This window comes from Mesoplodon densirostris, chromosome 3, assembly GCF_025265405.1.
Source record: "Mesoplodon densirostris isolate mMesDen1 chromosome 3, mMesDen1 primary haplotype, whole genome shotgun sequence".
NCBI lineage: Eukaryota > Metazoa > Chordata > Mammalia > Artiodactyla > Ziphiidae > Mesoplodon > Mesoplodon densirostris.
The window spans coordinates 120716912-120740062 of NC_082663.1; the positions used below are offsets into that span (position 1 = coordinate 120716912).

The 23151-nt window shown below is 42.5% G+C and overlaps 2 protein-coding genes across 2 annotated transcripts; both read right to left on the minus strand.

The window, feature by feature from the left end:
* Nucleotides 1-1538: 1538 nt before the first annotated feature.
* Nucleotides 1539-2435, minus strand: LOC132486853 (mitochondrial ornithine transporter 2-like). The gene has a single exon (XM_060094427.1). It carries the CDS (start codon nucleotides 2346-2348, stop codon nucleotides 1539-1541), a length of 810 nt encoding a protein of 269 aa, XP_059950410.1. The 5' UTR covers nucleotides 2349-2435.
* Nucleotides 2436-7627: 5192 nt separating this feature from the next.
* Nucleotides 7628-9886, minus strand: LOC132486398 (transcription initiation factor TFIID subunit 7-like). The gene has a single exon (XM_060093491.1). It carries the CDS (start codon nucleotides 9192-9194, stop codon nucleotides 8145-8147), a length of 1050 nt encoding a protein of 349 aa, XP_059949474.1. The 5' UTR covers nucleotides 9195-9886; the 3' UTR covers nucleotides 7628-8144.
* Between the last annotated feature and the right edge of the window lie 13265 nt (nucleotides 9887-23151).

The window sequence follows — 23151 nt, forward strand, 5'->3', positions numbered from 1 at the left end:
CCTACCCAGGCCAGGACCCTGAGACTGGAAGCTAAGAACTGTTGTCAACTACATGGGTCTTCATCCAAGCACAGAAGCACAGCCCCATCCCTCACCCCTTCCTCAGTCTAAAGTAGAGCAGAGGGGAAGCTCTTTGGGAGAGGAGAGGAAGGAAATTTGGTACAAAGGCCAGGCTACTTCCCAGAGGCCTAATGCTCTAGGCCACACCTAACTAAGAGTGTGGAATATGATCCCACTTTGAAGATGAATAGCACTATTTTAAGAGTAGAACATCTTGGGAAAATCCAGGATGCCTACTCTGAAACTTTAACTCGAGACTGTGGAAGACACATCAGTATGCAGGTATATTCTCCTCTTAAAAATCTAGATGAGAGAGACCACCCTGGTGGTCCAGTGACTAAGGCTCCACGCTCCCAGTGCAGGGAGCCCAGGTTGGATCCCTGGCCAGGGAACTAGATCCCGCATGCCACGACTATAAAACAGATTCTGCATGCTGCAACTAAAGATCCTGCATGCCGCAACTAAGACCCGGTGCAGCCAAATAAATAAATAAATATTTTTTTAAAATCTAGATGAGAAAAAATATGAAATCTTGCCATTTGCGACAACATGGAGGGACCTTGAGGGTATTATGCTAAGTGAAATAAGTCAGACAGAGAAAGATAAATACTATAGGATTTCACTCATATCTGGAATATGAAAAACTATAATAAACAAACAAAACCCCTAATAAATGAACAAACCAAAACCAAATAAAACAAACATGTCATTACAGAGAACAGAGTAGTGGTTATCAGAGGGGGTAGGTAAAGGAGGGAGACAAAGTGGATAAAGGGGATCAACTGTATGGTGACAGATGAAAAATAAATTTTTGGTGGTGAGCACATTGTAGGGTATACAGACATAGAAATATAATGCCATAAATCAAGATTACCTCAATAAAAAATAAAATAAATCATTGTAGATGAAAAAAATGTAGATGGATATTTTCGTTTTCAAGCACCAAGAACTTTTAAAAAACTTTAATTGGCTAATATAGTGCACATGTTAAGCAGACTTTTAAGGAGACCTTACATCTTGAGTGGGTTAAGTAATCATTTATAACCATCTTGAAACATGTTTAACTCTGTTTCTCTGGTGACATGAGGTTAAACATGGAAACCAAACTGTGTTTCACTCACAACATATAAGCAAACAAACTGCATGTACATGGGTAGATTTATGCAAAAGCCCGCTGATACAACTATATTTAGCTTTTCAGATTAGGTACGTATATGGCCACCCACTCGCCCTGTATTATCTCACCAAACACAAGAGCAGCAACTTTTCCATTTCAATACAAGTATGGGCAGAAATTATATGATGTAAAATAGAGGTTCTTCCATAAAGCTTAAGATTTAGCATATAAGCAGGGAAGACAAAAGCAAAGTTCCCATGAAGTCAAAGATAATACCACACTGGTCCAGTGCTCCATGAAACTCTGAGTTAAATTATAGTCCTCAAAGGCATGTACTTGGATCCAGATTCACCAAGACACTTCAGCATGCTTCAAACTGGCTCATCATCATCTTCCTGCTGTATTCATAAGTCAAAAATAGTGCTGCATTGGCAGGGAACGCTCGAATCAAAGTAGCTTGCAGACCAGAATATAAAGCCGCTGCTCCTTCGTTTTTCACAACACTTAAAAGAGTTCTGATAAATCCTGCCTGTTTTCCAGACATGGAAAGAACCTGAATTCTGGATTTGATACAATCCACTGGGTATATGACAAGCCAAAGGCAAATTCCAGAAATGCCACCGCTTAACATCAAGGGGACAGGGCCTAGTTCATCTTTTGATCCATCCGAGGCAAAAAACGATCGGCTCAGTTCATAGCCACCGAAGAAGAAGAAATAGCCTGGTACTACTTGAAATAGAGTGCTCGTGAGTCCGTGGTAGAAGCCCAAGGGGCCATCCTTTCTAAGGATACTCTTCACGACGGACCAAACTGTATTTTGGCTTTTTGCTATCCTCCCTGACATCTCCAGTTCGTGCATGGTCTGCAGCCGGCACTTCACGAGCTCAGTGGGGCACAGGGCCAGCGCGGCAAACGCAGAGGCGGCGGAACCAGCGGCCGCAGTCTGCAGATCATTCAGCTTCGCCTGCTTGTCCAATCCAACCACTTTCCTCACGAACTGTTGGCAGAAGCCGTAGCACATGAAGAGGACTGAGTTCTCGGCGACGTAGGCCATCAGCGCGGGGCCGGTCCCTTTGTAGAAGCCCCGCAAGCCCACCTGGGAGTACGTCTTCAGGCCACAGTCGGCGAGGCCCTTGTACAGGCCAGGGAACGTCTGCATCTTCACTTTCATTGTGTCGAAGGGCTGCCCGGTCAGGACGCATGCTGTGCCCCCAAGGGCCCCCGCGGTGAGGTCGATGGCGGCTTGGATGGCAGGACTGGATTTCTTTTTTTTTTTTTTTTTTTTTCGGTATGCGGGCCTCTCACTTTTGTGGCCTCCCCCGTTGCGGAGCACAGGCTCCGGACGCGCAGGCTCAGGGGCCATGGCTCACGGGCCCAGCCGCTCCGCGGCATATGGGATCCTCCCAGACCGGGGCACGAACCCGTATCCCCTGCATCGGCAGGCGGACTCTCAACCACTTGCGCCACCAGGGAGGCCCGGCAGGACTGGATTTCATGTTCGCCCACTCTTCTGCAGGTCTCCGAGGAAGGGAACTCCCTGGAGCTTAGGAGGGCGTCCCGTGTCCAGCCGCCTGCTCTTGGCGCTCTCTCCGGGGCGGGAGAAGCCGCTTAACGCCAGACTAGGCCGCGGGCCGCCCTCCCCACGGACTGAAATAACCCCCGGCCCGCGGGCCCGCGCGCGCCTCTCCTGGCGCCCTGCGGCCGCCGCGTCTGGGCCCTAAACCCGCCAGCCGCCCGCCCGCTCGATCCGCGCCGCCCGGCAGTCCCAGCGCCCGCGGGCCCCGGGGCAGACTAGAGAAACACTTCTAATGAATCTCAATACAGCAGTAGAAAGCTGTCCGATAAATTCCTGCGATTACGGCCAGAAACTCTAGGCGCTGCTGCGGCGGAGTCAGACCTGCCTTCCTGTTCGGCCAGAGACCCCCACCTCCCGGCAAAACAAAATGGGAGGTGCTTGATCGCGCCTGGGGTCAAAGGGTCAAAGGGACAATCTACAGAGACCAAGGTTTAAAATAGGGAAAACGAACAAACACTTTGGGGGGTTTACCTGACAATCGGTGGCTCCTTCGGATCAGAAAACCCTTAATCGTCTCCGGAGAAGAATGGCGGCTCCACAAAGGTGCCGGCCGCCGCGCCTCTCCAGGTGTAGCTCTTTGCTCGCCAGGGGAGGCCTGAGGCGGGCACATCCCCTATTTCGTGGTAACATCGCCGAGGATCCTGGCCTGAAGCCCTGCGAGCTGGTGGGACGCAGGGCCCTCGTTATTTCTAGAGGTAAGTCAAGGCCTTGTACAATCGCATTGGAGAACATTTATATACAGCTAAAAAACTTGACATAAAAGACCTGTGTGGTTCCAGCGCTCTGTGCGTGCTAAGCCTCGGGGTTCTTGCTGAGGAGCCATGCAGCTTTATGCAGCAGAAGTTCTGGATATAACTGACTACAGGCCTAGTAGGCAAGATGCAGTTTGAGGCATCAGTGAGGGTACCGCTGTCAGGACACACTTATCCTCCCATATGTTTATAATCCCAGCGTTGGAACGAATTCTCTTAAAGTTTACATTTTAAGCCCTAGGCGGTATTTTACTTTGGGGGTAAAAACAAAATGGTGGAGGGGGCAGAAAGTATGCTAAAATGATTCTTTGATTTAGAAAGCTTTCCTTGTCTGATTCTTTGGATATCAGTTAATATTTAAAAGTGAGGCACCTAAAAGCAGATTGTGCATGGATACTGTTTGTCAACGGGTAGACTTCATTGTAGTAAACAGTGACTTGGCCTTTTCTTTGGAGAGTGCCCAAATGTATCTGGATTTCCTTTCTCTGGTACCGTATGGTTTCTTCAGAGAATAATCTTCCAGTCTTGACTGTGTGTGTGTCTGTGTGTGTTTGCGGGGGAGGGGGGCCGCGGGTGGTGTTTACCTTGGGTACTGATTTAATGACACCAAGTGGGGGAAGAGGGTTGACAGCCTGCAGTCAGAAAACAGACTTTCACACAATTCCCTTGTTCAATGCTATGGACCCCCAGCCTCCATCTGTGCCTTCTTTGGTTCAATTTACCCAGAAAATAAACTTTCTGTCTGTGGGATGGGTAAGGAAAAGTCATCTGGCTTGAGTGAGATAGGGCTCCTGGACATCCAACAGCTCTGAGCACAGATTTTATCTTTTTTTTTTTTTTGTCTGTGCCACATGGCATGCAGGATCTTAGTGCCCAGACCAGGGGTGGAATCTGTGCCCCCTGCAGTGGAAGCCCAGAGTCCTAACCACTGGACTGCCAGGGAAGTCCCTGAACACAGACATTAACGAATCCTGTTTCTAGCCTCACACCTTCCCTCTTCCTTGGAAACTGCCTGCAAAAACTGAGCCTCAGTGTCTACTTCAAGTGTGTGTGTTTCTCCTTGGTATACCTCCTTGCAGACATTTAGCATGTAACTTTCTGTGATCTCTGAATTAATTTATCGTTTCTTCATCTGCTTTGGCCTTCTGAAAACACTGACATCTCTCACCCACTGTTATCTCATCTCCTATTTTCCTTGTCCTTGGGGATTACTATGTTATATTAGCAGGCTATTTGACAGAGAAGATTCATGAGAACAATGTGCCATTTTAAACTAGAAAAAAAATTTTTTTTAATTTAAAATTTTAAAATTTCGTATCACATTTGATGTTTTTTCAAAATAAATTTTATTTATATATTTATTTTTGGCTGCATGGGGTCTTTGTTGCTGCGCTCGGGCTTTCTCTAGTTGCGGCAAGCGGGGGCTACTCTTCGTTGCAGTGCACGGGCTTCTCATTGCGCTGGCTTCTGTTGTTGCAGAGCATGGGCTCTAGATGCACGGGCTTCAGTAGTTGTGGCACGCAGGCTCAGTAGTTGTGGCTCACAGGCTCTAGAGAACAGGCTCAGTAGTTGTGGCACATGGGCTTAGTTGCTCCACAGCATGTGGGATCTTCCCGGACCAGGGCTCAAACCTGTGTCCCCTGCACTGGCAAGTGCATTAACCACTGCACCACCAGGGAAGTCCCTCACATTTGAGGGTTTTTAAAAAATGTTTTGGTTTTTTAAAACTGTCAATTAATTACCTATGGTTCATTGTTTATTTTTTAAAAGCACATACCGAGTTTTTACAAACACAAGAGATGCAGGATACTACAATAAATCATCAACTGCTTTTGCATTAAATTCATATATGTGTATGTTTTGGAGAAACCAAGTTAGTAATCAGTGCCAGGGATCATGAGGGCATTAATAGGGAAATGGTCTGTCATTTCATTGAATTATCAGACATAGTTGTGCAATAATACACAGATCTCAAGTTCCATGAAATATATTTAAACAGCTGGACTTGGAGCACATGTACTCCCACGCATACATGGAAAATAATGGCAAAGGAACTTCCAAATTTTCAGTGAAGACCACCACCCTTAGCAAGATGCACACCCACATCACATGTTCCCTAGCACTCAGATTGAGTAGCCAGATAGGATTACCAGAGAAAGTAAGGTTTGAGCTGAGGGCTGAGTAACAAAAAGCTAGCCATGAGAATATCTGGAGACTGTTCCAGGAAAAGGGAAATGTAAGTGTAATGTAAGTAAAGCTCTGTAGTGTGAAAGAGCTGGGCATTTGAAATACAGAAAGGCGGCCAATATACCTGCTGTGTGGTGAGCAGTCTTCCTAGTCTGTGTTTTCACACAATTCTTACCAGGTAATAAAAGTTTAAGCAGAGGTTCAAGACAGTCCTTCAGAGACATGATTGGTCACAATTTGTCCAAATTTTTTGTCTCAAACATTTGATCTACAAATTCAAAATGTCAGGCTTTATGACATTTAGATGTGAACATAAAGATCCCATTTACCTAATCTATAGAAATAATGCAAAACAGAGACCCCACTGACATGCTTATTGCAGCATTCTGTGTAACAGCAAATTTAAAATGGAACAACCTAAGTGACCGGCAATAGGGGAGTGAATAAAATTAAGAACTTGTAAAATTTCTGCATTGCTTAAAGTTTTCAGTGAGTTTTTGCTTATAATTTTTTTTTTTTTTTTTTTTTTTGCGGTACGCGGGCCTCTCACTGTTGTGGCCTCTCCCATTGCGGAGCACAGGCTCCGGACGCGCAGGCTCAGCGGCCATGGCTCACGGGCCCAGCCGCTCCGTGGCATGTGGGATCCTCCCAGACCGGGGCACGAACCCGCGTCCCCTGCATCGGCAGGTGGACTGTCAACCACCGCGCCACCAGGGAAGCCCTCTTATAATATTTTAAAATACTAATTTAAAAAATTCAACTTCCATTCATGAACTCAGAAATATTGAAAACCGTAGCCCACTATATATCACACTCATCAAGCAAGGGAGCTGTGAGAAAAGTGAGTCTTTTTTGGTAACTCTGGATTTACATGAAGGGAAATGGATCCCAATCTTCTTAAGTTTTTCTCTTTTGAAGTTTACATAACAGATAATTACTCTTCATTATGAAGATTTTAATATTTATGCAAAACTAAGCTGTGAATGAATCAAAAAAAGCTACAGTAGTAAACTGACTCAGTCTGCTTATGCTGCAGATGTATTTGAAGCAAACTTTGTTTCTGCTGTAATTTATAAACTTAGAATGATTCTTTAATTTGAAATCAGTCAACCCCATTTAAAGCAGCTGTTTCTTTATACACTTTTCTACCATTTCAATCAGTCTTTAATTCAAATTTTTAATCCCTGTATGTTCAGACCCTAGTAAATAGGCAATAATAGTTTGCTTTTATTCTAGGAATTGTTCTAAGTCTTTATATGTATCAACTCAATAGCCAACAACTCAAGGGCCCTGAGGTAGGTAATATTATCACCTCCATTTTAGAGATGAGGAAACTGAAGCCAACAGATTAATTTACTTGCCCAAGATCAATCTCAACTAGGTCACTGAACTAGGATACAAACCCAGGCACCACATCTCCTGACCTTGTGATTTTAATCTCTTTACTCTTCGTTTACAGTGACTAACAAGGCAAAGTACCTAATCTCAGTGAATTTACAGCTTAGGGGGGACATGAGCAACAGGTAACTTAGACTTTGGTATGATAGATGCATAAGAGTATTTATCCCAATAGACTATTATAGAGAAAGAGTAGTAATTAAACTCCTTGAAAAAAATGTAAATAAGCTCAGGATTAAAAATAGTGAGAGAATGTGGTGAGATCAGGCTGAAAAAAAAAGAATTTAGGATAGTTTAGGAAGGTTCTGTATCTCCTGACCTCCAAATGGAGCAGGTGGATTGGAAACATAATGCAAAGATGACATTTCCCCACTTCTTTGCCTCTGCTGTTCCTCTTTTTCTTAAATTCTAACATAGCTGCTTCTTTTCCTACAAAGCAGAATCCAATTGGTCAGTCATTAAACCCCATAAAGAAACCACTTCAGAAGAGGATCTGATACCCACTACCCCTAAAAGAGCAAGACACATCATAAGGTGAAAATTACTTGCTTTTATTTATTGCTAAAACAACTTTATGAAATGATTTGCAATGCAAAATGTGGAAAACTGCTTTGAATAACTGGGAAAATAGCTACAGCATGGGAAAACATATGTAAACAAACTTCACTGCCACCAAACTAGAATCTACTAATTTATCTCAGATGGCATCACAGAGTAGCAATGGCAGCTTCTGGTAAACGGAGAAACAGCAGCAAAGTCCTGCAGTGAAGCTGTGATTAATTACCAAACTGAACTGTTCACTCCACTAATCCTACAACTTCCCTACATTTATCTGTCTATACATTCCTACTTACTACAGGACAAACACCCACCAAAGTGGTTCCAAAAAACAAATGAGACAGAAATTCACAATTATAAAACAAATCCAAGAGAAGGCAGTGGAGGAAACTGGGAACTACTGCAAAGTTTTACTATCTAGTCCAGGTGATGAAAACAAAGTTTTTCTTTCAAGGCTGACCACTGTCAGGAATGAAATTAAGTATCAAAACTCTCCTCACTTCTCTAGGAGTGATTCTAGCTCTTCTTGCAAAGAGCTGAGCTGCTCCTTTTCTCGGTCTTCCTTTTGTTTCAGTTCATCCAGCACAGCCTGAAATCTGCTCTTGAGAGCCAGGTTTTCCACTTTCATGATGAGATCCTCCTGTCGCTTTGCCCTGTCCTGGGTCTCTTGGAGCTTGCCTTTCATGTTATCAATCTGTTTCTGAATTCCCATAACCAGCTGATTCGTTTCCTCGTTTTCTTGGTGGTGTTCATCTGACTCATTTAGCTTGTGCTGTAGCTGCCTTTCCAGATCTTCCTCAGTGTCAATGATGTTTATATCTTCTTCATCTTGATGCTGTGTCTCATCTTCATCTTCACTGCTGCTGCTGAGGTCATTGAATATCTCCCGAAGCTCATCATGTTCTAATGGGTCATGGCCCTGCCTGTGGCCAGACATTCCTGGGGAAGAGATATCAAGGCCTTGACTTTCTGCTTCTTTTGTTTCATCTTCAGCAATTATTTCCCAACGGGTACTGACAGCTTCAGCATCTGTGCTCAGCAACCGCTTTACTTCTTTTTCCACATCTGGAGACTCAATATATTTCTTCTTTGCTGTCTTACGGAACCTTCTCTTTCTGACATTTTTTAGAGGCAGAGTAATTCCATGGTTCCATATAAACTTTTTCTCTTTGTCCTTATCCTTTTTCTTGCTTGCTTTGGGATCAGCAGTGGCAACTGGTTCCTCAACAGGAGGATAGAGATCACCATCAGCTGTACAGACAAGCATCTGAGAGATATCAGCTGTCTTGTAAAAGGTTTTTTTATCAATGGTTTTCAAACTTTCCATAACACATGGCAGATCTACCAATTTTGACGCCAATGGAACCTGGTCCACTCTGACAATTCCATGACGCCCATCAGGGTGTAACTCAATTGTCAGTCTGTCCTTCAGGTTGACATGACCAGACTGTATCGCCCGCCTCACAGTAGAGGCATACTCCGGAGGTAGGCGTAAGATAAACTGGCTCTCTAGTTCGTGAGGAGCATCATCTTTGCTCTTACTCATCTTTATTTCTTTGTGACTCTTATAAATTGACGTCTTTAATTACAAAGAGTTCTAGGTAGAACAGCAACTAAGCGTCTATTCGGAATTAAGTCCCAAGTCTTTCTAAATATGCTGTGACAATACCAGTCGTTAATGACGCATTGCCTTACTCAGGTCCATTTAAATCTGTTAGCTGCAATGCCAAGTTCCAACCTCTAGATAGAGGTTGTCCTGCCGCTGCAGGACAACGCAGGGAAAGCAAATGGCGCCTCCTACGGAATGATTTTCGGCACAGGAAGTAAGGCTCAGCAGATACTCCCAATCCACAAACTCTCCCGGAACAAAGATACGCAAAAAGCGGGGCGTAGTGAGCTCTCTTCGCCTCGGGTACTTACAATCCAGTGACGGTTATAAGTCCAGTCTCTCCGGACAGGCGCGAGCGAGAAACGAAGCCACTCAGAGAAAGGCGGCCGGGAGCCGAGAGTCTCCTTCCGAATTCCTTTGTTCTTCCCGGCACTTGGCAAAGCGATCTGCTGATTATCGGTGAAACGGCTGAGGACGGGCAACGCGAAATCTCGCCAAGAACCGCAGCTCCGAACGCCAGATTCTGCAACTCCGCAGCTCAGGCGGCCTCCGTCCGTTACAGCAGACCTAGCCGAGAAAAAACAGCTGCGTCACCACGCGAGACCGGCAGCTGCTGTGAGTCACAACACGCCTCGGGCGGAAGTGCGAGCTGCCCCAGCGCGCGCAGGCACAACGTGCGATTACGCTATCCGGCGTCTTGTCGTCTCGCGAGAACTTGGCCTTAAAGGGATGAAGACTGTTTCGCAAAGAGCTGTTGGTTTAAAAGTATTTAGAGGAAACGGTTCTAAGAAAGACATGGATTCTCCCGCGCGCCTCCGCTACCCCCTCCGCTAAGCCAGGGCTTTTACCGGATCTCTGTGGGGCCGGATACCTCGTAGGCTTCCGGGTGATTGCCGGAGATAGGGAGTCCGTGCGGAAATGGTGTTTGTTTCTGGAAACATCTCGGCATCTCCACAGGCTATATTCAATCTGGAGCCGATAAAAGAATGTATAAGTAACCATTACCGTGGATTTTAAAGTACCCAAATCAGTGGAGTGAGGAAGTGCAGACCACTATAATGCTAAGTCTGTGTTTGTTGATTATGAAGATGGCCGTAGGGGGCCCATGACTCGGTCTGTTTCTGTTTTGAAGACCCCCTGAGGAAACAAGGGTGATTCCTCTTTTTAAATTTAATTTAATTTTATTTATTTTTTATACAGCAGGTTCTTATTAGTCATCCATTTTATACATATTAGTGTATACATGTCAATCCCAATTTCCCAGTTCATCCCCGCCCCTTCCCCCCCTTGGTGTCCATACGTTTGTTCTCTGCATCTGTGTCTCAATTTCTGCCCTGCAAACGGGTTCATCTGTACCATTTTTCTAGGTTCCACATATATGCGTTAATGTACGATATTTGTTTTACTCTTTCTGACTTCATTCTGTGTGAGTCTCTAGATCCATCCACGTCTTACAGATGACCCAGTTTCGTTCCTTTTTATGGCTGAGTAGTGATTCCTCTTTTTAATGTGTTTGACGTAGATATAAATGTAAACAGAAGGGAGTGTTCTTCTGGAGGCCCATGTTCATTTAGGACAGTTGGCTGAAAGACAAGTAGTCTGATTAAAGTAGAATATAATTGAAGTATTACTTCTTTCTACTCATTTGCCAGTAATTTTTAAATTAGTTTGGAATTTTAAAAAATCCACCACTACTGTTTGGATAACTTTTCTGCTTGCCTCTTCTTTAGGTGGTCAAGTATTCTTCAACATGTACTTATAGTACTTCAGTCTAACTGAGTAACAGTTTCCACTTATTCCTATTCATTTCCATTTATTAACAGGATCAATTTGGTAGACTATCAAGGTCATTAAAATTTCAATTTCTATTCTCTAAAATATCAGCACCTGCATCTAAGTTTTAGAGAATTCACTTAAAATGTGATTAACATTTAAAAAATTCACTTTATATCTTTATTTACTTATTGTCTCCCTCACCTAAGATTGGAAGCTCCATGATAACCAGGAGTCTAATATCATTTTCATCCGGTCCCAGTGCCTAGTATCAAAACGTGGGAGATAAAAAATATTTGCTAATTGAATGAAACAATTGATCCACCCAGGAAGAAAATAAATACAATCTAAATCCTATAGTGCTTTGTCAGAGAAAATACATTCTATGTCGCCTTAAAATGAGATAGAGCCATTTTATATATACATTTCCTCTCCAGTCACGGACCGTGCCAATTGTTATGAGGCCAGAAGTTTGCAAATAGAGTGTGTGAATGTGACCTCTTTGATTTCGTAGACTGTGCTACTGTGTGTCATGGGGTGGAACTTAAATGGTGTGGCACCCGTTTGGTTTTTTATGTTAAGTTTGAAGGAAAATTATGCTCTTCTACATAACTGTACTTTAGTTCTTTGTTCTGTAATGTGTTCAAGAACGTTAGCTGATGTATATATAATTTCCAGGATGATCTATTTCCTCTTTTTGAAGAAATTTTTCCAATGTGCTTGTCCCTTAATTGTACCTGATTTTACTTACTTAATAGATATGAGTGTAGCATGCTAGCCTTTGCATAATGCTTTATTTAACCCTATAAATTGTGAGGCCATGCTTATACATGAAAATAATCCAAATATTGCTTTGCATTTTAATTTCCTATGAGTTTTATGATGCTCAAATATCTTTGTCACAGAAAATAACTTGAGATAAATTCTAGGCAATTCAGATTTGCCAAAATTATGGTGTATTTTGGTTATTAAACCTTGAAATGGATGGTTGTCAGGGATAATTAAAAGGATCAACTGAAGTTTCCCCTAAAGTATCTACCTCCTTCAATCCTGAAACATATTTTCTGTTTTTGAGTTTAATACATTTTCTGAATGCTATTTTTTGAGGGGTAGTTACATTGATCTTAAACCTAAGGGCACTGCCACATCACCATTACCTTAATGTCTATTGATAAATCCAGTTGTTGTTGTTGTTGTTGTTGTTGTTTTGACTGGGGAACTGAATTTTATTTATTTATTTATTTTTGGCTGCATTGGATCTCTGTTGCTGCGCACGGGCCTTCTCTAGTTGGAGAGAGCAGGGGCTTCTCTTCGTTGCATTGCGTGGGCTTCTCATTGTGGTGGCTTCTCTTGTTGCAGAGCATGGGCTCTAGGTGCGCGGGCTTCAGTAAATGCAGCACGCAGGCTCAGTAGTTGTGGCTCACGGGCTTAGATCCGTCACGGCATGAGGGATCTTCCCAGACCAGGGCTCAAACCAGTGTCCCCTGCATTGGCAGGCAGATTCTTAACCACTACACTGCCAGACAAGTCCCGGGGAACTGAATTTTTAATTCTGTTTAATTTTTTTAACACCTTTATTGGAGTATAATTACTTTACAATGGTGTGTTAGTTTCTGCTTTATAACAAAGTGAATCAGCTATACATATACATATATCCCCATATCTCCTCCCTCTTGCTTCTCCCTCCCACACTCCCTATCCCACCCCTCTAGGTGGTCACAAAACACTGAGCTGATCTCCCTGTGCTATGCGTCTGCTTCCCACTAGCTATCTGTTTTACATTTGGTAGTGTATATATGTCCATGCCACTCTCTTACTTCATCCCAGCTTACCCTTGCCCCTCCCTGTGTCCTCAAGTCCATTCTCTACTTTATTCCTGTCCTGCCCCCAGGTTCTTCAGAACCTTCTTCTTTTTTTTTTTTTTAGATTCCATATATATGTGTTAGCATACAGTGTTTATTTTTCTCTTTCTGACTTACTTCACTCTGTATGACAGACTCTAGGTCCATCCAACTCACTACAAATAACTCAATTTCGTTTCTTTTTATGGTTGAGTAATATTCCATTGTATATATGTGCCACATCTTCTTTATCTGTTCATCTGTCGATGGACACTTAGGTTGCTTCCATGTCCTGGCTATTATGAATAGAGCTGCAATGAACATTGTGGTACATGACTCTTTGAATTATGGTTTTCTCAGGGTATATGCCCAGTAGTGAGATTGCTGGGTTGTATGGTATTTCTATTTTTAGCTTTTAAGGAACCTCCACACTGTTCTCCATAGTGGCTGTATCAATTTACATTCCCACCAGCAGTGCAAGAGGGTTCCCTTTTCTCCACACCCTCTCCAGCATTTATTGTTTGTTGATATTTTGATGATGGCCAATCTGACTGGTGTGAGGTGACACCTCATTGTAGTTTTGATTTGCATTTCTCTAATGATTAGTGATGTTGAGCATCCTTTCATGTGTTTGTTGGCAATCTGTATATCTTCTTTGGAGAAATGTCTGTTTAGGTCTTCTGCCCATTTTTGGATTGGGTTGTTTGTTTTCTTGATATTGAGCTGCATGAGCTGCTTGTAAATTTTGGAGATTAATCCTTTGTCAATTGCTTCATTTGCAAATATTTTCTCCCATTCTGAGGGTTGTCTTTTCATCTTGTTTATGGTTTCCTTTGTTGTGCAAAAGCTTTTAAGTTTCATTAGGTCCCATTTGTTTATTTTTGTTTTTATTTCCATTTCTCTAGGAGGTGGGTCAAAAAGGATCTTGCTGTGATTTATGTCATAGAGTGTTCTGCCTATGTTTTCCTCTAAGAGTTTGATAGTGTCTGGCCTTACATTTAGGTCTTTAATCCATTTTGAGTTTATTTTTGTGTATGGTGTTAGGGAGTGTTCTAATTTCATTCTTTTACATGCGGCTGTTCAGTTTTCCCGGCACCACTTATTGAAGAGGCTGTCTTTTCTCCATTGTATATTCTTGCCTCCTTTATAAAAAAATAAGGTGACCATATGTGCGTGGGTTTATCTCTGGGCTTTCTATGCTGTTCCATTGATCTATATTTCTGTTTTTGTGCCAGTACCATACTGTCTTGATAACTGTAGCTTTGTAGTATAGTCTGGAGTCTGGGAGCCTGATTCCTCCAGCTCCATTTTTCTTTCTCAAGATTGCTTTGGCTATTCGGGGTCTTTTGTGTTTCCATACAAATTGTGAAATGTTTTGTTCTAGTTCTGTGAAATCTACCATTGGTAGCTTGATAGGGATTGCACTGAATCTGTAGATTGCTTTGGGTAGTATAGTCATTTTCACAATGTTGATTCTTCCTATCCAAGAACCTGGTATCTCTCTCCATCTGTTTGTATCATCTTTAATTTCTTTCATCAGTGTCTTATAGTTTTCTGCATATAGGTCTTTTGTCTCCTTAGGTAGGTTTATTCCTAGGTATTTTATTCTTTTTGTTGCAGTGGTAAATGGGAGTGTTTCCTTAATTTCTCTTTCAGATTTTTCATCTCTAGTTTATAGGAATGCAAGAGATTTCTGTGCATTAATTTTGTATCCTGCTACTTTACCAAGTTCATTGATTAGCTCTAGTAGTTTTCTAGTAGCATCTTTAGGATTCTCTATGCATAGTATCATGTAATCTGCAAACAGTGACAGCTCTACTTCTTCTTTTCCGATTTGGATTCCTTTTATTTCTTCTTTTTCTCTGATTGCTGTGGCTAAAGCTTCCAAAACTATGTTGAATAATAGTGGTGAGGGTGGACAACCTTGTCTTGTTCCTGATCTTAGTGGAAATTGTTTCAGTTTTTCACCATTGAGAATGATTTTGGCTGTGGGTTTGTCATATATGGCCTTTATTATGTTGAGGTAAGTTCCCTCTATACCTTTCTGGAGGGTTTTTATCATAAATGTGTGTTGAATTTTGTCAAATGTTGTTTTTTTAATGAAATCCACTTGACATGTAGAAACACTCTGAGTTGATAAAAGAATTACACTCCTGTGGTTTTTCCATAGAATATCTGTGATACTGGTGAACCAAAGATTTGAGGGGGAGCAATAAATTCCCCAGTGTGGTAATAAGCCTCAAAGGGCTTCCTACTTATGATAAAGGAGTATCACAAGTGGGCTAATGCTGTATGATTGAAAATTCCCTTTAATAAACTTTCAAGTTCCTTATACTGTGGAGGTTAAAAAAAAATGTTAGTGATGGGAGAAGGCTTGTTTATATTTTGGAGATTGAAAATTATAAGAGTGAGGAAATAGCAGATAGCCCCCAAAATACACTTATATACTGTTCCAGCAGTATATAATCAGTAAAAAGCAGGTTAACTAAATTGTAGCAGTCTCTTGTATCAAATAGGATGCTTTCGATAGAAAAAAAGACCAACCTAATTTACACTGGTTTAAACAATAAGAAAATGTGTTATCTCGAAAACCAGGTAGTCTAGAGCAGCTCTGTCCAACAGAAATATAATGTGAGCCACGGGTGAAAGTCACATATGTATGTAAAATTATCTAGTAGCCACATTAACATGCCAAAAGGAAACATGTGAAATTAATTTCAATGACATTTTATTAAACCTAATTACCAAAATATTGCTCAACATATAATCATAGTATAAAATATTAACAATATTTTACATTCTCATTTTGTACTGAATCTTCAAAATCAAGTGTTTATTTTACACTTACAGCACATCTCAGTTTGGACTAGCCACATTTCAAGTGCCCAGTGGCCACATGTGGCAGGTGATTACTCTATCGGACAGTGCAGTTCTAGAAGTATGGCTGCCTCTAGGCAGGATCGAATTATGGTCTGGCACAAATTGTTTAACTCTTGCTAATTTTGGATAATGAACATTTATTTATACTTTATTATTCTTTCAGCTTTACCCTCACCTCCTTGTAAATTTCCAAAGTCTGTCGTCATAAGAAACCTGCCAGCAGTAACTGGGGAACTTCCTTCCTTGTCCATGGTAAGTTCAGAGAGTGGCTCTTCCCAACCAAAATCTGTCTTTCAATTTGATTGGACCAACTTAGACTATATACCTATCCCGGGCTCAGTAATAGTCACCAGCGGAATACCCTAAGCCTGTGATTTTCAAAATGGTGGAGAGAAGGAGACATTTGGTGATGTCTGGAGACATTTTGATTGTTGCACCTGTGGGATCTCCTGGCCTCTCATGGCCTGTCATGCCACTGCTGGCATGATGAGCAGATGAACAAAGAGGCCACAGTGGCAAAGATAAAAGCTATTCAAGTACCTAACTTACCAAGGTTGATCTAGGTGCTTCCACATCCAAATTTCCAATATGCCAGCAATAGAGACAAACACTAAGCCCTTTACTTTATATGGCAGGAATGGCTTCAGTTAACATTGCTCTCAATGACCTGCTTGGGGAATTTGTGCTTCCCTTTTCTGAAACTCTGGGCTCTGCAGAGTTAGAAGTCCTTGTCCTTAAAGGGAAACATTTCCACCAGGGGATATAGCATGATTCCCGCTATACTGTAAGCTAAAGCTATATCCTCAATCCTTTTGTTTCCATATGACCAGGGTCCAGCAGACAAGAGAGGAGCCACCAACTTGACAGGGGAAACTGACCCTGATCATCAGGAGGAAGTAGGGCTGCTATGACACACAGGGTTCAAGGAAAAATATGTTTGGCACATAGTTGACCCACCTGAGTGCCTCCTGGTACACACTAGCCCAGTTATTTTGGTAATTGGATATATGCAACAATCCCATATTGAAAGGGCTTGATGACAAGGACTCATATCTCTTGGGGATCAATGTCTGGATTATACCACCAAATAAACCACCAAGACCAGCAGACATGCTAGTGAAGGTGAAAAGAAACCTAGAATGGATAGTAGAGAAGGGAGACAATGATTATCAGTTCTAACCCTGATACCAGTTTCAGTGGTAGAGACTATAGGTCATCCCATTAAACTTTCTCTTCTAAGTTTCCCCCAGGAAGAGAAGACCAGCAGAACGATGAAGGAGTTGCTCCACGAATATGTGTGAAGAAAAGGATCTGAGAGGCACAGAAGGTGGACTATAAGGACATGGACATGCACCACTGAAATTCCCTTTCCATTGAAGTCTTGATTCTGGGAATGCCAGGAGTGTTATCAGTAGGCACCCTTCAGCTGTCACACCCTTTTCAGGGCAGCCCACATCCAATGACTGATCAATGTGGAAATATAAAGACCTAGCCATTTCAGCTAGCTCAGCACAACTCTAAAGGGACATTTTAGCTTCAGAGTTCCCCACTTCTCTCTTTGCTGAATCCTGCCTCTGTCACCTCTACCCCATGGATGTTAATCTCAAAGAACTCCCTAGCAAATATCCGACTTTAACTCAATCTCAGAGTCTGCTTCTTAGAGATCCCAGCTCAGTAACACAGCTCCTGGCTTGCTATTGGACCACGGTAGAGACTGAACCCCTGACTGTGGGACATAAAGTGAACATGTGATCTGAGGTGTCTATAATTTACCCAATTCATCAAACCATAAAATTGTAGCATGTGTAGCAGCACTCCATCTTCAAGTGGAAGTAGTAATACAAGATCTTACGTGAGCAGGTCTGAGGAGCATAACTATGTTTAATAAGTGGACGGTTTATACTGGCAATACACCTACTGCTCCTGCATTACCACCTCTCTTTCAACCTACATCTATGGCCTTATTGGTAATTGGATATATGCAACAATCCCATATTGAAAGGGCTTGAAGACAAGGGCTCATATCTATTGGGGATGAACGTCTGTATTATACCACCAGATAAGCCACCAAAACCAGCAGACATGCTAGTGAAGGTGAAAAGAAACCTAGAATAGATAGTAGAGAAGGGAATGATCAGCTCATTCCCTGTGATCAGATCACTAAAGAGGGAAAATTTGAGCCTAATATTAAAATATTTCCTCACAGAAATCTGACACAAACCATAAGGAGACTAGTAATGTATTACATCCCACAGGACTGGCTCGGAAAGGCAGAAGGGAAAGGAACTCCTCATGCTAGGAAAGACCTTTATGGGTTTGTTTTTTGTTCTTTGTTTTTTAATTGAAGTATAGTTAACTTACAATATCATTTTACTTTCAGAAGTACAACATAGTGATTCAATATTTTTATAGATTATACTCCATATAAAGTTATTATAAAGTGTTGGCTAAATTCCCTCTACTGTACATTATATCTTTGTATCTTATTTATCTTATATTTAGTAGTTTGTACTATTTAATCCCCTTCATCTATCTTGCCCCTCTCCCCTTGATAGGAAAGAACCTTGAGTGGTACATCTGACTATTCACTTTTCTTGGAAAGAAAGATGGCCCGAGGTATGTATTTGCATTTGTATTAGTTTTCTAGGGCTGCCATAACAGAGTACCACAAACTGGGTGGCTTAAATAATAGAAATTCATTGTCTCACAGTTTTTGAGGCTAGAGGTCTGAAATCAAGGTGTTAGTAGGGTGGGTTCTTTGTGAAGGCTGAGAGGGAGAATCTGCTCCATTTCTGTTTCCTTGGATATGGATGCCATCTTCTCCCTATCTTCTCCTTCTCTTCACATGGACTTCCCTCTATGTGTGTCTGTCTCTTTGTTTAAATTTCCCCTTTTTATAAGGACGTCAACCATCCTGGATTAAGACCCATCCTAATGACCTTGTTTTAACTTGATTACCTCTGTTAAGACCCTATCTCCAAATGAAGTTACATTCTGAGGTACTGGGGTTTAGGATGCCGATATATCTTTTTCAGCAAGGACACAATTCAGTCCATAACAGCATTTATTCATGAGTGGTGGCTAATGGTTTGGCCTATATGCCATGGGATAAAAGGGAATAAGATTAGAGGGTTGGTAACAAGAAAGTCTGGGTATCATCTCTTGCTCTGAGCCTCTTCCGAGGTGTTAATGTAATATTGAATTTCCCTCATTACATAACCCATTTATCATTCCTTTACCAACAGCTACTATTTTTTCTTCTTTCCATTTTATCCCAAACTTTTCTACCTTTGGAAGGGACATTAGGTTCAGCCACTATGCTGGTGTAGATTGCAGACTGCAATACACTCTAGCAAGTGTTTCTTCCTCTGTCCACTCTGTTCCCATAGAGTAAGGTACATAGTTGCAGAACTAGTGGGCTATCTTTACCACCAGGCAATATAGTGGCATTCACTGTTAATCCCAATTTTGCCAGATGGTGTGAAGGTACATCCTGCCCCATTAGGCCCTTGGGAATTCTGACATAAGGTTAAAAACATAGTTATAGTTCCTTGCTTAGGAATTCATTCATGTTTCCTGTCCTTGTAATTGCAGCCCTGGTCCTATGACCAACGCAACAAGTAGGAGAAAAAAAAAAGATGAGGTTATATGAAGAAGAAAGTACACCAGCACCTTCCCCAACCCTTCTGCCCCAGATCCACCAGGAAAACAAGAGAAATCTATTCAGTGAGGACACTCCTTTAGCCCTGCTCATGTTGAGTGTGAGCACATTCTCATGAATGTGTGTAAACCAGCCCTTCGTGCTTTTATCTCCCCCTGTTTTAGACAATCAGTGTTTTAATTGCCTGTTCCAATTCTCTATCAGAATATTACTCTGAGGAGGATATCTCTCTGCCCATTGTTGGACATTATGGGCTGTAAAGTGAGGTCATTGGTCTGAAGAAATGATAGCTATCAAATTGGTGCAATATCTTCCAATTCTCTCACAATATTCTGAGCATTTGCATTTACCACCAGGTAAGCGAAGCCCAGACCAGAATCAGTGTCTACTCCTATCATGACCCATTTGTAGCCCCATAGGGCTACCAGTAACAGCCAGCTGTGTTCAAGGGCTTTCCTGCCAGGAAGTTGGTCACACAGCTATCTGCATTCTCTGTGTATTTTGTTGACAGATGAAACAGTTCTTACTGGCATTTTATGCCTCAGAGGGTACAAGAGGAATATGTTTAGGTTCAGCCCATCTCTGCATTGCTGCAAACCCTCAACCTCATGGACCCACTTGGCCACCTCAAGCAAACACACAGGTGTATCTTCTTGTCGATTCCAATCATTTTGGCCACTGTGCATGAGTCAGTAAAAAGCCAAACATAATGGCTTTTTTCCACTGTTCAATCCTTCCATCACTGGTGAGTAAACAGCATGCAATTCAGCCCACCAAGCTGATTTGTTTTTACCTCCTTCCATCAGAGTGATGGCCTTCCAAACAGGATGTTGTCCATTCACCTTGGAATGTACAAACCAAGCAGCTCTGTCAGCCAGGCAAGGGCTCTTTATGGGGCTTTATGGGAAGTGCTTGTGTCTTTTTTTACTCCAAGGGAGTAAACACCCCTCAAGTGGAAATCCTCTTGTCCAAAGTCCCAGTAGTCATCTCTGGGAAGCATTCACAGGCTCTAGCCATAAGCCCTAGTATATGCCCCACATAGGGCTATTGCACAGAGAATTTGTCCCCACCAGCACTCCAGCTTCCATTCTACACTGTATGGCTCAGGCAATCTTACTGGTTCCCATTTAATATTGCTTGAAAGGTGGATTTACATACCTCCTGTTTGACAATACTAGGTAGGGGAAATGTTCCGCAGTCAGATTCAGTGTCCATCTCCCAAATACAATCTGGTAAAAAAGACACAAGCACTTCACATAAAGCCTGTTCTTGTTTTGTTTTGTTTTTTAACATCTTTATTGGAGTATAATTGCTTTACAATGGTGTGTTAGTTTCTGCTTTATAACAAAGTGAATCAGTTATACATATACATATATTCCCATATCTCTTCCCTCTTGCGTCTCCCTCCCTCCCACCCTCCCTATCCCACCCCTCTAGGTGGTCACAAAGCACCGAGCTGATCTCCCTGTGCTATGCGGCTGCTTCCCACTAGCTATATGTTTTACATTTGGTAGTGTATATATGTCCACGCCGCTCTCTCACTTTGTCACAGCTTACCCTTCCCCCTCCCCATATCCTCAAGTCCATTCTCTAGTAAGTTCAAACATACCGATTCTCCTACAAACTTTTACTGTAAGTCTAACAACTCATATGTTCCTAACTGTAGCCTCTATTAGGACTTCATCCACAGGTTTTTTTTTTAATAGAACTTTATTGGAGTATAATTGCTTCACAATACCGTGTTAGTTTCTGTTGCACAACAAAGTGAATCAGCCATATGCATACACATGTCCCCATATCCCCTCCCTCTTGAGCCTCCCTCCCATCCTCCCTATCCCACCCCGCTAGGTCATCGCAAAGCACCAAGCCGATCTCCCTGTGCTATGCTGCTGCTTCCCACCAGACAACTATTTTACATTCGGTAGTGTATAGCATCCACAGGTTTTGATTTTACAATACTAGGTAGGCAAAGGGTTCCCTCACCCTTCATAATATGCATTCCCATAAAACATTCAGGAAAAGTTGACACACTTCTTTTTTTAATTTATTTATTTTATTTTTGGCTGCATTGGGCCTTCGTTGCTGCACGCGGGCTTTCTCTAGTTGTGGCGAGCGGTGGCTACTCTTCGTTGCGGTGCACGGGTTTCTCATTGCGGTGGCTTCTCGTTGAGCAGCCCAGGCTCTGGGCTCACAGGCTTCAGTACTTGTGGATCGCGGACTCCAGAGTGCAGGCTTAGTAGTTGCGGTGCACGGGATTAGTTGCTCCGCGGCATGTGGGATCTTCCCTGACCAGGGCTTGAACCCGTGTCCCCTGCATTGGCAGGCCGATTCTTAACCACTGCGCCACCAAGGAAGCCCCACACTTCTTTACATAATTCTAACTTTCATAATCCTATCAACCATTACCTTTTTTAGGTAATCTTAATCTAATCTAATCTTAATCTAATTGGGTTTCACCAGTGGGCTTTGGTACCACAGTTGAGTCCTGGAAACTTCTCTTCTCCAGCCCCTGACCATTTTACCCACTCCAGTGCAAAAGTCTTTGGCTACCCAGTGAGGGGTTGAGCCAAGTGACCCTGGCCCTTTTTTCAATCTTTACCTTATAAATCTGCCTGCCCACTCTCCCATGCAAATTCCAGTCAGGTTTCTCATTGTAATGTCTGCCTTCTGCCTTTTAAAATTTCTCCAAACAGGGGTAAATAGAGTGGACCTGTTTGGCGTCCTTCAATGTTGAGAGATCAAAGGGGGGGGCGGGGTCCTTTGGCCCACCCAACCTTAGGTAGTGCAGTATTAAATCTTTGTTTTAACCCAATCAATGTCCATTGTATTCACTGCATTTTTTAAATAACCATCTAAGGATTTCTACTCTTGTGGAATGAGTCCTGTGACTCCCCTTTCTGTTTTCTCTTTGTTTTGCTCCTATCGATATTCACTTCATTCATCTTATTGCTTTTTAAAAAATATTTATTTATTTACCTATTTATAATTTATTTATTTATTTAGCCGCACCAGGTCTTAGGTGCAGCAGGTGGGATCTTCGTTGTGGCATACGGGATCTAGTTCCCTGACCAGAGATCGAACCCGGGCACCCTTCATTCGGAGCACGGGGTCTTAACCAGTGGATCACCAGGGAAGTCCCTCATCTTATTACTTAATAACCGTTTAAAAATTTCTACCTCCTTGGGAAGAGTCCTGTGACTGCCCCCTTGACCTCTCCCCATTCTCTAGTTAATTAACTTAATGTTTTTATTAACATCTGTAAGACCCAGTGAGGGGAAGCTAAGATAGCAAATTTGATGCTTCCTGAACCTTGTTTTTTTAAAATTTATTTTTGGCTGCATTGGGTCTTTGTTGCTGCGCATGGACTCTAGTTGTGGCGTGTCGGGGCTACTCTTCGTTGGGGTGCACGGGCTACTCATTGCGGTGGCTTCTTTTGTTGCGGAGCACGGGCTCTACGCGTGTGGGCTTCAGTAGTTGTGGCTCATGGGCTCTAGAGCCCAGGCTCAGTAGTTGTGGTGCACAGGCTTAGTTGCTCCGCGGCATGTGGGATCCTCCCAGACCAGGGCTCGAACCCGTGTTCCCTGCATTAGCAGGCAGATTCTTAACCACTGCACCACCAGGGAAGCTCTGAACGCTTTTTTGATTTGGCAACAATAGGATTATATGGGATGCCCATGTGAAAGGGCCCCTTTAACCTCAGAATTTACCGTGACATTGGTAACAGGTATATTCAGCGGGT